This window comes from Rhinopithecus bieti, unplaced genomic scaffold (assembly GCF_001698545.2).
Source record: "Rhinopithecus bieti isolate Rb0 unplaced genomic scaffold, ASM169854v2 scaffold_37555, whole genome shotgun sequence".
NCBI lineage: Eukaryota > Metazoa > Chordata > Mammalia > Primates > Cercopithecidae > Rhinopithecus > Rhinopithecus bieti.
The window spans coordinates 90,330-106,735 of NW_016815947.1; the positions used below are offsets into that span (position 1 = coordinate 90,330).

At 47.9% G+C, this 16,406-nt stretch overlaps 1 protein-coding gene across 5 annotated transcripts in view; it reads right to left on the minus strand.

The window, feature by feature from the left end:
- Positions 1 to 16,406, minus strand: part of GALNT14 (polypeptide N-acetylgalactosaminyltransferase 14) — a 235,575-nt gene that overhangs the window by 25,665 nt on the left and 193,504 nt on the right. For all 5 annotated transcript variants that reach the window (XR_001881883.1, XR_001881884.1, XM_017854208.1 and 2 more), the window contains 3 exons: positions 7,577 to 7,664; positions 6,657 to 6,741; positions 3,955 to 4,058 (listed from right to left, as the gene is read on the minus strand). Coding sequence is in view for 3 of the 5 variants with exons in the window: in XM_017854208.1 (XP_017709697.1) it covers positions 3,955 to 4,058; positions 6,657 to 6,741; positions 7,577 to 7,664 (277 nt within the window). In the remaining 2 variants the exon portion in view is untranslated. The remainder of the gene's footprint in view (positions 1 to 3,954; positions 4,059 to 6,656; positions 6,742 to 7,576; positions 7,665 to 16,406) is intronic.

The window sequence follows — 16,406 nt, forward strand, 5'->3', positions numbered from 1 at the left end:
CCCATATTTGCCCTTCATATATGTGCCAAGGGCTCCTTTTTGGAAATATGTACCACTTACATACCTACACACACACACACACACCCCTACACACACATACAAGACTTTACACTAGGGCAACAGATTCCTTTTACACACACACACACACACACATGCATGTACTCTCTCTCTAACAGATTCCTTTTATCTCTAAAGACCAAAAGCTAAAAGTAGGATGCAGCTCAAAGTAGATACATTACATGTACACTGTGTTATGTAAATTGCAGTTTAAGCATCCAATTTTAATGCAAATCAACTTCTGAAAAAAAAAATCTAAAAGCCACATTTCCCTAACATCTGCTCATAGGCTGAAATGCACATGTAATGATCAAAACTATTCAGCTCACCTTAGAAATACTTTGGAAATGGTGGCACTGAGGTCAGGGCATGTGAGTGTGTGAGACACAGTTTTCACATGGCCACCGCAGCCAATCCATCAGTGGCTGCTTCTAACTCATGAAAACCAAGATGGGGTAGGGCGGGGGCAACATGCTATTGAGTAGGTCACAGTCACTCTGGCCAGAGCCTGTCCCAGTCATCTCATGCATCTTTGTGCTGTGAAATAAAGACAACATGACATACGCAAACATATCTAGAACACACAGAAATTCTATTACTTAGAAAGGAAAGATGTCTCTACCCGCTGCTATTGTCTTTAAAGGGAATCCTTAAACATGTCTCTGTAGGGCTCCATTTAATCCAGTGAAACTTATTTTAAATGGAGCCTCATATATATTGCCCTTCCCATCTTGAAACCCCTTCCCATTCAGTCTCTGGCTTTTTGAACCCACATTTAGTGAGCAGTTTCTACCATTGCTGGCTCAAGAATGCGAAGTTAGGTGAATGATCTTGCCTGTAAGGAGCCTCAGGTTTGGTAGAAGGCTGGGCGGCAGGCACAGACGAAGAAAGAGACAAACACATACAAGGGCTCTGTGCAGTGATGGAGAAGAGAACCCGGTGCTGAAGGGTGCACAGTGAGGGACTGGGTGGGCCAGAGGTAGGGCAGGGAAAGCTTCCTGGTTCTAGAGGAGGTGGCCCCAGGGCTGAGTCCTGCAGAAGGTCAGCTTCTGCAGCAGAGTGAGTTCGGTAGAAAAGGGAAGCTAGGTCGTAATAGTGGGTTGGGCTCACTCTGGGAAGGGTGGGAAGTTCTGTTGGTACCTCTGGACCTAAGGCTGAGGCAGGAGCCGGCTGATGAGGCTGCAGAGGCAGGTGAGGCCAGGGGAGGGAGGGATCCAGCTGAGGAGTGTGGGAGTCCCCTTAGCACAAGAGGGAGCCACTGAGAATGCCAGGCAGGAAGCGGCGGGGAGGTTTACATTTCAAAACAAGCACTTTGGCAGGGGTGTGAGAGCTCAGATTCCATAGTACAATAGAGATAGAGGACCGCTGGGGAGAGTATTGGGGCAGATGGAGAGAAAGCGATGGATGTGAGTGATGCTGAGGGCAGTTGATCTGCAGGACTTGGTGACTTGGTGGGTAGGAGGCTCCTCCTGCCACACTCTGGAGCTGGGACTCCTTTCTTCACCCCTTAGTGCCATCTCCCCTTCGCAGCTGGAGTATCACTCGCACACCCCATCCAAATCCCTGATCTTCACCGAGACCCTCTTTCAAATTCCCCCTTCACGTACTCAGGTGCCTTGTTATCCCCACCTGCAGATGTAACACTGTCCAAGTGATACAGCCACCACTGGAAAAGCACTGCATTTTCTGGCATATAAAATGCCAAAAACAAAATCCAGAAATGGCTTTCAAAGTGCTGTTAGCTGGCTATAACATAATGGAATGTTGGGGCGGGGAAAAACGAAGTGTTTCCTGTGATAGCTGTTGGCAGTGCTTTTTTTGTGGTTTAAAAATTTTGTGATGGATTGTAAATGTCTCTCCCACACCTCCCAGCACCCTTTCCATCTTCTCTATTCCAATCAGCCCTTGTTGATGCCAAAAGAGTCGGAAGCCAGCTAGATGAGATTGCTACTTGATTTGAGCAGATGTGTGTTAACATTGCTATAAGGAAAGGTATTGCTACTGATACCAAAATGGACCAGACTGTGCCATCCTTGAAATTCATGCTGCCTGAATCCAAATAGAACTTCCATGTGGAAGAAGAATCATACTCACTTTGTGCAGTTCAAGAGGGCAGAACAAGCCCCGACAGACAGAAGATGGGGTAGCTGGGCTTTGACTTAGAAGAATTCTCTAATAGTTCAACAAAAAATTTATCTACAACAGAATATGCCAAACTGTGAAGGAGTGAATGCATCATTATAAGAAGCATTTCAGCAGAGATTGGATGGCTGCTGTCTATAAGAAATGCTGTAGAGAGGATTCATCTGATGGCTGAGAGAAAGGCTGGAACAAATCACTAACTATAAGAAATACCGAGGTCGTCAAGACATAAAAATGGGCTCCGCCCCATAAGAGAGAAATCCCTGCCCCACTGAGAACACCAAAGGTCCACCTGCTCCAAGTTCTCCTGGGCTGGTGCAGGCAGACCCAGCCTTGAACCCCACACTAACAGCACCCTATCACATTCCAGAAGGCCTTCGTGGGCTGGGTCCCAGGGAAGGGATTCGATTTTGTGCGGGTGTTGGGGTATTTTTCTGTTTTGTTTGCTGGGCATCCAGTCTGGACCCTGTATGGCAGGAAACTGACTTTTCTGATGCATTTCACTACACTGCCCAGTTTGGGAGAACAGATGCTGTGGGTCAGGCCAGAAGCCATAAATTTCCAGGAAATAACTCTCAGTGACTGAGGGAGAAAGCCATGAAACACCCTGGAGGCAGAAACAGCAGAAAACAATGGCAGCGGACAATGCATGCATTACTGCTAAATGTTGGGATGTGCCCCATGGATCATTCTCTTGGCCTGCACCCCTGCTCAGAGAGCCCGTGCCAGACATGTGCCACAGTGCCCAGACAGGGGAAGGTCCTGACACTTTGGGATGCTTCCTTTTACTCTACCATGATGTGTTCATTCAACAAATAGTTACAGAGGGCCTCCTACCTGGCGGCCACTATGCTAAACACTGGAGACAGCCAGGAACAAAATGGACCCCAACCCCTGCCCTCATGCCACTTCTATCCTAGTGATCTCCTAGGTCTCACCTGCTGGAGGGAACTGACATGTATTATGCCTGCATGGTGTCAAGATTTTACACACTTACTTCAATGGCTTTTAACAACCCCAAGAAGTAGAGGTAGTATCCTGAAGTCACACCTTTAATACCAAGGGAAATGAGGTACTAAGTATCACTAGCTAGATGGAATGGGTCTTTCTGACTGTGCTGTTTCTCCTGTGGCTGCAAGCCTCAGCTCTATACCACCATGACCGGACACAACCATCTGTTTGTACAGTTTTGGGTCCTGTAACCCAGGCCCCTTCCTCACCCCTTCCTCTCCCACTATAAGATAAGGGTGAAATGTCCCCAGACCCTCCTCATTATCCAAAACTGAGTGCTGCAATCAGAGAAGCCAACAGACTTTAATGGATGTTAATGGATGTCACTGTTGTTCCTGTTCCTCATTCTTTCTCCTCAAGCTCCTTCCCACTCCGAATTTTCAAGTGTATCACTCCTAGCTCAAGCCGGTACGTGACCCCTCAGACTTGGTGTTCTTCCTTGGTCTTCCTGGCTCTTGCATCTCAGCTTTCCCCTAACAGTCTGTCAGAGCGTGTTTCCCGGTCCTCAACATCCATGTAGCCCCATGGAGAGATTCCCTTGTTATCAACGCCCTCCAACAACTATTCCTTTAGCATCCTACTGGCTTTACCCCAAAAGAGTAACTCACCATCTCCCAGGACCTCATCCCAAGCACGTGTGACTCTCTGACAGCTTGGTGCTGGATCCAAAACCACAGAGGTCCCCGCCCCAGCCCCCAGGGTGTATAGAACAGCATAGGTCAGGATGCAGAGGCAGGGACTCACCAAAGTTCTCCCCACCCCAGATGTCCATGTCCATATCATATTTCCCCAGGTAATCAAACCAAGCTTTGTCGATCACGAAGAGCCCTCCAGCTATGATAGGAGTCCTGTGCATTTGGGAGAAAAAGAGAGGGGATCAGTTCTAGTGGGGGGATCACTCTCAAACTCTTCAGCCCCTTGAGTCTGAAATACCCATTTCCTATTTGGGGAAAGAAAACCCCACTGGGGGAAGAAAACTCTCATTTCCTTCCCATTTCTGTTCCTCTCGAGAAGGGCCAGTACATTTTCTAGTTACCTAAAATGAGAACAAGCTCCAGGGATTTTCCCTGTGATTATAAATCTCCTGACCTTGCAGACAGGCAAATTAACTCATTAGCATACCTCCCATGGGGACACAGGGCTCACTCCGGACCCCAGCTATTCCGATGACCCAGGGAGCTTCCCCCAGCCTCTTCCACAGGATCCGCACAGCAGGGCTCTCTTGGGAGCTCTGTTACTGGGAGAAGGGACAGTGGGCTACCGACCATGCAGAGGAGAAGGGCTGAGGCAGCACTTGGTAGCAGCACATCTGCTTCCTGAAACTGGGCTCTCTCCTTTTCTTTCCTCTTTATGCCTCTGTTATGGGTTGAATTCCTTCTTAGAAAGATATGCTGGAGTCCTAACTCCCCAGTATCTTAGAATGTGACTGTAATTGGAGACAAGGTCTTTACAGAGGAAATCAAGTTAAAATGAGGTAATGAGCCCAATATGACTGGTGTCCTTATATAAAGGGGAAATTTGGACTCAGAGACAGACACACAGAAGGAAGAGGATGTGAAGAGATACAGGGAAGACACGGCCATCTATTGGCCAAGGAGAGAGGCTTAGAACAGCCCTCAGAAGGAAGCAACCCTGTGGACACCTTGATCTCAGACCTCTCCTCCGGAACTGTGGGATGATACATTTCAGTTGTTTAAGGAGCTCCGTGTGTGGTATGCTGTTACAGCAGCCCTAGCAAACTCACACATCCTCATATTTTTTTTCCTTTTCTTGGCCCCAGTTCCCAACCTTCCCTGCAGAGATGCCAGAGAAATGCCTGAAAAGGGGCTACCAAGGAAGGCAGGAGGTGAACAGATTCCAAGCTAATAATCAGTGGCTGGGTAGGTGGGCAAACCCTCAAAGACCTGGCCCCCATTCAGTGGATCCAGAGGGTGAAGGGAGTTTTCTTCCATATCAAACAAGGAATTGATGGACAGCTGGTCAGAAGCCCAGGTCTCCTGATGCTGCCACATCCTGCTGTTCCCTGAGAACTGGCTTCATCCTGGGAAACAAGTGCCCTCTGATGAGCAGAGCTGTCCCACAAGAAGAGAACTTGTCCTGAGAACGATACCCCTGGGACAGAGGCAGGAAAACCCCATGGGAGTTGCACAGCATCACCTTGACCCTTTGCTCTTCCCACGCCCACACCATGCACTGCCGCTGGTGAGGAGCTGATATGAGCTGTGTGATGCTCAGCATAAGAAGAAGCTCCTCGTCCCTCTCCCTTTACAAATGAAGGACTTTGTCCCAGGTGCCATCTGGCTCCAATCTCCCTCTTGGTATCTGTCCAAATAGAGAAGCCTAGAGGAGCAAGGAGGGGCCGTCAGGTAGATGAGACCAAGGTCCTGCCCCACAGTAGAATTCTCAGAGTCCCCACCCCCATCTGGAAGGTCACCATTCATATTCCCATTTTTGGCTCTTGCTGGTCCCTTTGTCCTCAATTTGACTTAAGCCAATGCACCAAAACTGATTAAATATTTACTATGTGCTAACACCAGAGACACAGTGATGCCTTTGGTTACTCCTGGGCATCCCTAATCTGGACTGAGAAATCCAGTGGCCTCTGTTTCTATCCATGCACTTCTTATTCTCCTGCTGCCCCGCCTGAGGCAGATTTGTTTTAGCTTAAGTATTCCCAAGAGGCCTGGAACGGCCAGGAACGACTTACTGTCCAGTAGGTAGGACACCAAGACTATCACTCTTGATGCTGAGACCACAGGCTCCCCTGTGTGGTGGCCACTTGCTGAGACCACAGGCTCCCCTGTGTGGTAGCCAATTGCTCTATTCTACTTCAAGCCCTCAGCTGGCCCCCAGGCCCCATGCAAAGCCCTAGCCACCATATGCTGTGGGTCACAGTGGGGCCTGGAAAAGAGGATGTGGGTCAGGACAAAGCCATCCACAGCCCGGCAAAGCTTCCAGAGTTCAAGCCACTGTCATGTTCCTGTAGAGAACAGGGCAGCTGTGCTTATGAACACGTCACAGTGGCCTTCATATTGCCCTCCACTTATAGCAGCGGCTGACTCAATTTTCCTGGGCTGAATTCTGACATCCAAGACCCTGGGACTTTGCTCCTGACCCTAAAGGACCATCTTCCCCCTCATTAGAGGCCCAATGGGACCATTCAACCAATGTTGGGCTCCGACATTAGCAGGAGGCACAAGGACATCACGGCATGTGTGAAAGTGGGCAGCACACCTCAGCACCGGCTCTGCCGGCCCCCATCCCCTTAGCGAGAAGTCCCCAAGAGGATAGAAACCTCCTAAAATAAAGGCAAAAGTGGAGATGGCCTGGCAAAGGCTCCCTTTGTCTGCTTGATGCTTTGACATCTGATATTGAGCACCTCCCTACGCTCGACAGGATTCAGTGGCGATGGTCCACCCACCCCTGCACAGACCCTTCCCACTTACCTGATGGGCTCTGTGGGGTCCAGGCGCCGAGCCTTCTGCTCTGGGGAGAGCTGCTCCCACTGGAAGTGGAGGCTCCAGTCAAACCCTACAACACAGCACCAACCCACTTGTTTTGGTCTCTCAAAAGCACTTGCTCATTCTGCACCTTCTCCAGAGGTCATGAATGCACCCAGGTCCTGGAGAGGCAGGTCTCAAAGAGGCCGGTGCCTGGATTACAGGTTTCCTTAGGCTGACCAGCAGCATGGCTGTCAAAGCTCCACTCACAGCTTCCTGCTCTTCCTTTACCCACTACTGCCTCTCTGAGCCTTCTCTGCTGTGTAGGGTTAGAAATAAAGGGCAGGGGATAAAGAGCTAGGGGTAGGGCCTGAGGATGACAGGATGGATAGTCATGGAATGTGGGCCTCGGCACTGAGTCTCAGGAAGGTGTGAGCAGGAGGTTGGTGAGAGGCTCCTAGACTACCTGAGCCACCTAAAAGTCATTCTTGCAGTGGGGGCAACAGTGGGTCCTGTGTGGAAAGCTGGGGTGGGTCTCCCCAAACATGCTCCCCTCCCTAAAGTCCCTACTCCTGTTAACAGAATAATCACATGTCTCTAGGAGAGGGTGGTACTCGCTGCTGGCATCAGAGCAATGCAGGCCGCATGTAGCTGGGAAATCCTTGCTCCCTTCATGTTCTTGGGCCCTGAGGTGAGCCCAGTCTTAGAGCTGGAGCTCTGGGTGCTGGGAGCATCCTGCCTACTCCCTAGCCCTTCCATCCACAGTCCTGGTGGTAAGGGCCAAGCTAAGGTAATTATAGTGCAGGTTGCACGCTGAGCTTTCTCGACAAGCCACTAAGAGCTTTTCCTTCACTCTCCCCACTTAAAAGCAGTGACTGGGAGGAAAAGAAAATCCTTACTGGGGAGGAGGTGTCAGCCCGACTCACCCCCTCTGAGCTCCGAGGCAGACTCGATGTAGGTGAAGGTGTCCAGGTTAATGATATCGATCACAGGGCACACCACCCGCGTGTAGTCCTGTAAGACAACAGACCCGCACTCAGCTTATGGAGAGGAGCCCAGCTGGGAGTCACGGAGCTTGGGATGGCCTCGTGAGGGTAGTGCCAGAGATGAGTTTTGTGGCCTTCACAGAGTCCTTTCATCTCTGGATCTTAATTTTTCCATCTATAAAAGGGAGTACTGGGCACTGGAACCTCTCCAGTTCTGATGCCTAAAATGCTAAGAGGTTTTCCTTGACCGCTGGGACCTCCCTGCAACAGTGGCCATCTAAGAAAGGTGGACATGATGGAGGCTGGCTGGGGAGTATTGCACACCCAGAAAGGGGAAATCGAGAAGAAGGGGCTCCAGAAGGCCTTCACCATGAATGGGGCTCTAGGAGGCAGAGGACATAGTCAGGTGGTGATACGGTTTGGATCTGCGTCCCCAGTCAAATCTCATGTTAAATTGCAGTCCCCAGTGTTGGACGTGGGGCCTGGTGGGAGGTGACTGGATCATGGGGGTGGATTTCTCATGAACGGTTTAGCACCATCCTCTTGGTGCTGTTCTGGTGATAGACAGTGTGTTCTTCTTGTGAGATCTGGTTGTTTAAAAGTGTGTGGCACCTCCCCACTCATTTGCTCTGTTGCTCCTGCTCTGGCCATGTGACCAGCCTGTTCCCCCTTCACCTTCTGCCATGATTGTAAGTTTCCTGAGCTCTCCCCCAAAGCTGAACAGATGCCAGCATCATGCTTCCTGTACAGCTTGTGGAACCATGAGCCAATTAAACCTCATTTCTTTTATAAATTATCCCAGTCTCTGGTATTTCTTTATAGCAATGTGAGAATGGACTAATACAGCTGGGAAGGTGACCCCAAGACTGCAGCCCCAAGAAGCAAAACCGTACACCCATGGTGCTTCATTCTAGGCCTGTGGTTTATGGATAAGTTGATGAATAGTATCTCCCAGAGTCCTAGTTTTAATTGTCCCCTGCAGATGAATAGTCACAAATGTGTACCAGGCCCCGACTTTCCTCTTAGCTTCCAGACTCAGACACAATATGCCATTGGGCCACCTCCATGTGAATTTCACTCACCCTTCAAAGGTTGGCTTCATTGTCTTCTCCCCAAACATGCTCCCTTCCTTAAGTTCCCCTATTTCTGTTAACAGAGTCATCACCTGTCTCCCCTCCCCGCAGCACTAAATGAAGAAGCTTCACCCAGCCCATCAACCAGACCAAATCCTGCTGGTTCTAACTCCAAAACTGCTCTTTGAGTTCAGTCTGCTTCTCCTCCATCCCCTCAAGCCTGGAGTACTACAGTGGACTCCTAAACCCAACCCCACTCTATCTCCTGCTCTTCCCCTTTTATTCCACATATGGCTGCCAAAGTTGTCTTTCTGATTTGCAAATCTGACTCTGCCACTCAGCTGCTAAAAACTTTAACTGCCTCTAAGATAAGTACAAACTCCTTAGCATAGCATCCCAGACCATCAAGAACAGGCCTGTCTCTAGCTTTCCAGCCTCATTACTTGCTATGTCCCTCAGGCCACCCCATCTATAGCATCAAAATCATATAGCGGGAAACATTTTCAAAATATGCAAGCCTAAGTCACCAGCTTCTTGGAGCCATCAAGCCACTGTATATGTATTTTTCAAAATTCTCATTTCTGGGTGAGTAGCCCTGTACCTGATGTGCAGTGAGGAAAACTCCCCACATTGCTCAGAGAGGTGTCAATGAGCTGTGAATACTGAAAATTTTGGACAGCTAAACGGGAATCAGACAGCCCATCAAAACCAGCAGGTCCCCGGGAACCAGGCAGGACTGCTTTTCCAATCCTCTGCACCAACAACCCTTTGGCCAGCACAGGCAGGAACCTCTGTTTCTCCTTGAAGCCATTTAATTTCCTGGTTCAATCTTTCCCCCAAATGAGGTTGTCTTCTTATTTTAAACTCTAGATTCACTGAGTGCCTGATTTTAAGTTCACAGACTTAATCTGGCCCTCAGCCTCCCACATGTGACTCATTCTGACAGTAACAAGGTGCCTCTGAAAACCAATTGGCCCACATGGAAAGAAATGCTCATTTTCAATGCATGACTTCTACCTCTGGGATGTCACAGATGGTTCATTCACAGTCAGCACTGCACCTGCCCAGCTGCCACAGTTCCTCTGGGGCTCTTGGGCCACTGTCATTGTGTCTGCGGATCTGTTCACAGGATCCATATGGATTCACACTGCAGGCACACACACCACCATCCATACAAATACCTGTACATGCACACACAAATACACACACAATTGTTCCTTAAATTCTGAAATGACCTCAGAAGTTCAGAGATATCTTCTGTATGTCTGACAAAGTCTTGATTTTGCCTTTGCTTTGAGCTTTGGGGCCTCTGCAGCTGTACTAGGGACTTCTGTGACTCTTATGCAATAAAGAATTAACCATGCCCAAAGATACATTTGGCCCTTGCCCAGCTCCCAGGAGGTAACCTCTAACCCCTTGGAATGTCCTGCCTAGAAGAGTGTCTTTGTTTGCCTGGGGCTGTGGGTTACACCAGATAATCTATGCTAACAATGTGGTTTATAGTGAAGACCTTGGGCCATCTGGTACCAAGTCAACTTGACCTCTGGAAAGGCATGGAGATCATGAGGTAGTCAGCCATGTCTATTTACTGACCCCCAATAAAAACCCTGGATATCGAGGCTTGGGGGAGCTTTCCCCTTTGGCAATACTCTGTGATGTTGCCTCATAACCTTGCTAGGAGAAGTAAGTGGTATCTGTACAACCCACTGGGAAAGGACAACTGGAAGCTTGTGTCTGGACTCTTCCTGTGCACCTTTACCCATTGCTGTTTTAATCTGTATCTTTTCACTGTAGTTAAACCATAACCATGATTCTAACAGTTTTGCTGAGTCCTCAGTCCTTGTAGCAAATTATTAAACCTGAGGGTAGTCTTGGGCACCCCCAGATTGCAATCCTGTTTTGCTTTGACTTAAAAAAAAAATCTTTCCCCAGTATTTAAAAACTGCAATGGAAAATAAAATGCTGGTTGCTTACTTTGGTCACAGACTTCCCCAGAAGCCATGCATGGGCTCTGCCTCCAGGGCTGCAACAGGCTCTGGTGCACTCCTCCTATAAGCGCTGAGGGGTTCTGTCCTTCTATTATTCATGTCATAGCTCAGTTGTGGCATTTGCTTGGCTGAGAGTCTTGGAGGCCAGATAGGTACTGAGGGATATTTGGGGCTAAGTACACATAAAGCTATGACCTTGAATAGGCCTGCAAGAGGCTTTATAAATGAGTCACCAAAGCCAGGACACAACCTCTCTGAGTGCCCTGGGAGGTCAGTACCTGCTCCGCTTTTGTATCCCTCAGCCCCAGCCCAAAGCCTGGTGGGTAGCAGGTGTTCAATCTGTGCTTGCTAAAAGAGGGCATCTATTAGTTCCCTCTAAGGACACTGTGTCAGTGCTGCCAGCAAGCAGTTGGGTCAATTATAGCTGAACAAGATGGCTTCTCCTCCTGTAGGCTGGGTGATGGAGGGACTCTCAATTAAAGCACCGAGGCACACTGAGCTCTCTGTGTGCATGCCCCAGCAGGATGTATCTTTAAAACAAGGTCCATGCTTAGGCTCAAGCAGGCAGCTGGTGGAACCCTCGCAGATCCTGGACCACACTCCCTCCTCTCCCCTCCTCCAAGCAAATCCAAGCCCCTACTCTCCACTCGACTCCTATCCAACCCTCACCAGGATCAACTACAAAAGGCTGAATGCATCAGCCCATGGCCATCTATCACTCCTGTCATCAGGCCTCTCATTTCTCCACTGAGTCATGTAATTAAAACCATCTTGTGAATGGGCAATCATAAAGCTCCTAGAGACGTCCACTCTTGTGATCAACCAGCACTCCTGAGTACTTACTGCGGTTTAGGAATCGTGGCAGGTGCAAGGATGAGTAAGACCTCACAGTCTAGGGAAGGTGAGGGCAGGTGAATAGATGGTTCTGATGTGGGTATAGACACACAGCCTGGGGGCGTCTAAGCTGGCCTGAAGGGAGGAGCGGGGAACACAGGGAGGAGTCCCCAAGGAGGTGACATTGTGGGGCAAAGACAAGGACACCTGGGTTGACAGGACACCTGGGTTCCCATTCTGATTCTGCCATCTAGAATATGTGTGACCTTAAGTAAATCAGCCAGCTCTGGGGACTCTTTTTCTTCATCTATAAAAGAAAGACAAACTATTATTTGCAAAACTATCCTGCCTCTCTAACTGGGCTTTGTGAGGAAACAAGAGAGAAAGGCATGTGAGAAGGCTTTGAAGAATATGTAAGCTATGATTTATATAAATTTACCAAATGCTTTGCAGAGATTGGAGTTTCTTAAAATCTTTTTTTCCTACTAAAGAACTATGTGGATAAGGAGAGTGAAAAAAAAAATAAGCTTATGTTTAAAAAAAAAACCCCAACTTGGTATTTGTTTCAAGTATCATCATGTAATTGAAAGGAAAAGAAGGAAAACTGGGGAGGTTTTCAATGTGGAAAACACCAGCTGAGGACAGCGGATGACAGCTGAAGCCCAGCCTCTTTCTTATCTCTTTCTATTTTTGAAAATCCCAAACTCCAATTACAGCTTAAAATTTCCACTTCCACTCACAGGATCAAATCATGTCCTACTCTGAGACAAGACACATCCAAAGACACCAGGAAACACAGGCTGATGCATGCCCCCACTCCCTGTCCCCAAAGGGCTGGCCCAGAGGAACTGTTCCAGGTCATTAAAAGAGTCAGAGTCACACCAACATGGCACAAGTATACATAGGTAATAAACCTGCACGTTATGCACATGTACCCTAGAACTTAAAGTATAATAAAAAAAAAAAAAAGAAAAGAAAAAAAAAAAAAGAGTCAGAGTCTTAGCAAAAACCTTTGCAGTCCACAAGGCCTCTGCAGACCTGGGAGGGTGAGAGCTGGACCATGGCTCCTGGGTTTGTCTCTTCGCTAATCTCTTTGCTACAAAAGCTTTAGCTCAGATGGGGGTGAGGACCCCAGGAGCTTAGCTTAGGAGGAGAAGGAGCGTTGGCAGCAAGCAGACATTGCTCACATTCGGAAAGGAAGAGATGAAGGCTTTGCCTGACCAGCAGGTAAGGCTGGCCATGGATGTAGAAAGGATAGCACTTTTCAGAGAGGGTTTCTGAGATGAACTTGGGGCCACTGGGACGGAAAGGGCTTCACAGGTTCATTAACTGCCCAAGGAAAGCAAGGCTCCCTTAACACATTCCTCAGGGACAAAATCAGCCTGGGGATCCCTGCAGGTTAAGCATCAAATTACCATATGAGCCAGCAGCAATTCACATATGCACCCCAAATAATTGAAAACAGGAACCCAAACGAAACCTTGTACACAAATATTTATAACAGCGCTATTCACAAAAGTAAAAAGGTGGAAACAACCCAGGTGTTCATCAATGGATGGATGGATAAACAAAATGTGGCATACACAGGCTATGGAATATGATTAGCCATGAAAATGAATGCCAATACACGCATTCATACTTGAAACAGTATGCCAATATCCATACAACACGGATAAAACCCAAAGATACGCTAAGTGAAAGGAACCAGGATCAAAAGGCCACATGTTTTGTGATTCCATTTATATGAAATGGGCACAACTGGCAAATCCATTGAGACAGAGAACGGATTAGCAGTGACCAGGAGCAGGGTGAAGAGGAGAATGAGGAGTGAGTGATTGCCAATGGGTATGAGGTTTCCTTTTGGAGTAATAAAAACTTTTCCTTTTGGGGTGATGAAAACTTTTAAAATTAAGTAGTGGTGAAGATTACACAACCCTGTGAATATATTAAAATCACTGAATTGCCCACTTTCAAAAGGTTAAAATGGTAAGTTTCATTACATGTATTTTGGCATGGGCACAGCTCTGGGCAGAGAGCTCCTGGGTTCAGGTCTGAGTCTTTACCATGACCTCACCTAGCAGCCCCCAACATCCAAGGAGACCCGGGGTCCCAAGAACTTCAGTTCCAGGGTGCATGGCCAGCAAACTGAGAGGGGAAGGGGTCTGATCAGAGGCAGAGGTCCTGAGGGGTGAACAGCCTGAGGAGAGACAGAAGTGCCAAGTGTGCACTGCACCATGCCCTGGACCTCAGCCCCTCATTTCCTTCTCAGAGATGAACTTCTTGACTGCAAGTGTACAATACAACGCATCTGCCATTCTCTCGGCAAGGAGCAAGCTGCCTTAGAAACGTTGCTCGGAAAATGCTTATGTATAACATTAAGGGAAAAAAGCAGAATACAAAAATCATATAAATACAGTATTATAATAACTATTTAAAAAGACACTTTCTACAAAGGCAAAAAGATCCTGAATGGAAAGAAATGTTAACAGTGGAAGTCTTTGCATGACAGAGTTTTGGTTGATTTGTTTTCATTCTACGATTCCATATTTTCCAAAATGTCTGCAATGACCATGGGTTACTGTTGTAATGGAAAATGAGAGGTCGCAGCCTCCTCCATCCTCTGCCAAGGAGTTTTCCATTATACCACAGTCCCTGAGTTTGAAATCCACTTTAAAAATATGACCTTAGTTTAGGTAAGGAATACCTTGTCTCTTCTGTGTAAAATCCCCTGTAAACAGAGACACTATCTCCAACTCCCACCAGTTTCTTCCCAGCTAAGCACTCCTAGACTTAGTTCTGATTCTGCAACCTTAACCTTTAGTTTTTGTTTACCATACTGCAGTTTCCTTTTAACTCCAGGCATGAAGGGCAGCAGGATGACATAGCTGACCCTAGGGTAGTGTCAACAACTCACAGGCAGAAAGACTTTTTTGGGGAGGTAAAGGTTCCTGCTGGGGAGTAGAGTTCCTCTACTTCCATAGACAGGAGGTGCGCAAATGTCTTCCGTATTTCTTCCTCACAAATGAATTCCTTCCCTTTTTTTTTTTTTTCAGACGGAGTCTTGCTCTGTCACCCAAGCTGGAGTGAAGTGGCATGATCTCGACTCACTGCAACCTCTGCCCCCCTGGTTCAAGCGATTCTCCTGCCTCAGCCTCCCGAGTAGCTGGGACTATAGGTGCGCACCACCACACCCAGCTAACTTTTTATATTTTCAGTAGAGACGGGGTTTCGCCACGTTGGCCAGGATGGTCTCGATCTCCTGACCTTGTGATCTGCCCGCCTCGGCCTCCCAAAGTGCTGGGATTACAGTCATGAGCCACCGCACTGGCCTAATTTCCTTCTTTCTAGAGTTTTTGTGGTTGCTTCTACTTGCAGTTACGTAAACTGTGCTTCCCTTTACTGGAGGTCATTTGTGAACCAGTGTGGTACCAGTGCACAAGGAATCCAGCGGGCCTTACTAAGCAGGGTATGGATTCCTTTACACAGCCCATTCCAACCCTTGGGACTCTGCTCAAAACAGGTGCTCAGGAAATGTCTGTTGATTCATTTATGGGTAGGAAGCAAGCTTGATTTTCTCCTCTTCCAACCATAACACCTCCCCATGGCATCTGGTTTTTTATTATCATTTCCGAACACTGAGCACCTACTCTATGACAGGCAGCGTGGCCACAAGGAGGCATTGGTGCCCGCATTGGATTTGTAAGCTATTAGGGGAGGCAAAGGACTAACCTAGAAGAGGAAATGGTGGGTCAAGGGAGCAATGACTGCCAGGAATGATCCTAGCTGGCCACGAAGTCAGAAAAGACTGCCTAGAGGAAGGGAGCCATGGACAAGGCCCCACAGAGCAAGGGGGTTTGTGGAGAGGAGGGGAAAGGCATCCAGGAACAGGAAGGGCTTGGACAGAGCTGGAGCAATGGGAATGTCGGGGCATGTCCAGGGACAAGGGGCTGCAGAAGAGAGCACGGAGGGAGGGGTGCATTTGGAAGGGACTTCAGTGCCAGGAGAGGCCCTTCAACAGGTATCTGTTCATGGCAACATTTCCCAATCGAGACCTCTTTGCCTAGGAGATATCAAAAAAGAGTAGGAGAGGAGACTTTTCTTTTTCCTCTTTTTTGTTTTTGAGACCGAGTTTCACTCTTGTCGCCCAGGCTGGAGTGCAATGGTGCAATCTCAGCTCACTGCAACCTCTGCCTCCTGGGTTCAAGTGATTCTGGAGAGGAGATTTTTCTAAACAACACTAAGTGGACGACGAGCCATCCCAATCTCAGAAAAAATGGTTACTGATAGGCCTTAACATCTAGGCCCATGTGACAGAACTTTGTAAAACCCACTGAGGTTCTCTCTTTGGAATGAACAATGTTGGGAAGGATTTCCTTGTTTTCTTCTGAGCAGACGACATAGCTTATTCTTCAGTCCTCTTAACACTGTCATTATGCAGGTAGGAATTTAGGAGCTACCATGAAGAATGAGCAGGAAATAACCACAGCACAGGGAAGATGCTGTTGAGGCAATGCCAGGGATCTGGTGCTGGTGGTACCAAGCAGAAAACATCAGACCTAGTGATGTAATTGCCCTGTTTCCTCTTCAGTGAAGTGGGTATATTCAAAATACCTGACCTCCTCCTTCACATAATGGCTATAGGAGTCAATAACTCAGGAAGAGGAACGTACAGTACAAATGCTAGTCATTGAATTGATACTGCCATCTGCAATTGCCACACATTCTGTAGTCAGTAGGGAAGTGGATAGACTTCAGGGAATATAAAATAATAAGAAAAATTAAATTTCCTTTCACTTTTTGGGGAGTAATTGAGACACTGGAGGAATGAAGCATCCAAATTGTAGAGTAATTTAAGGGCAAACAGGGGCAAGGAAT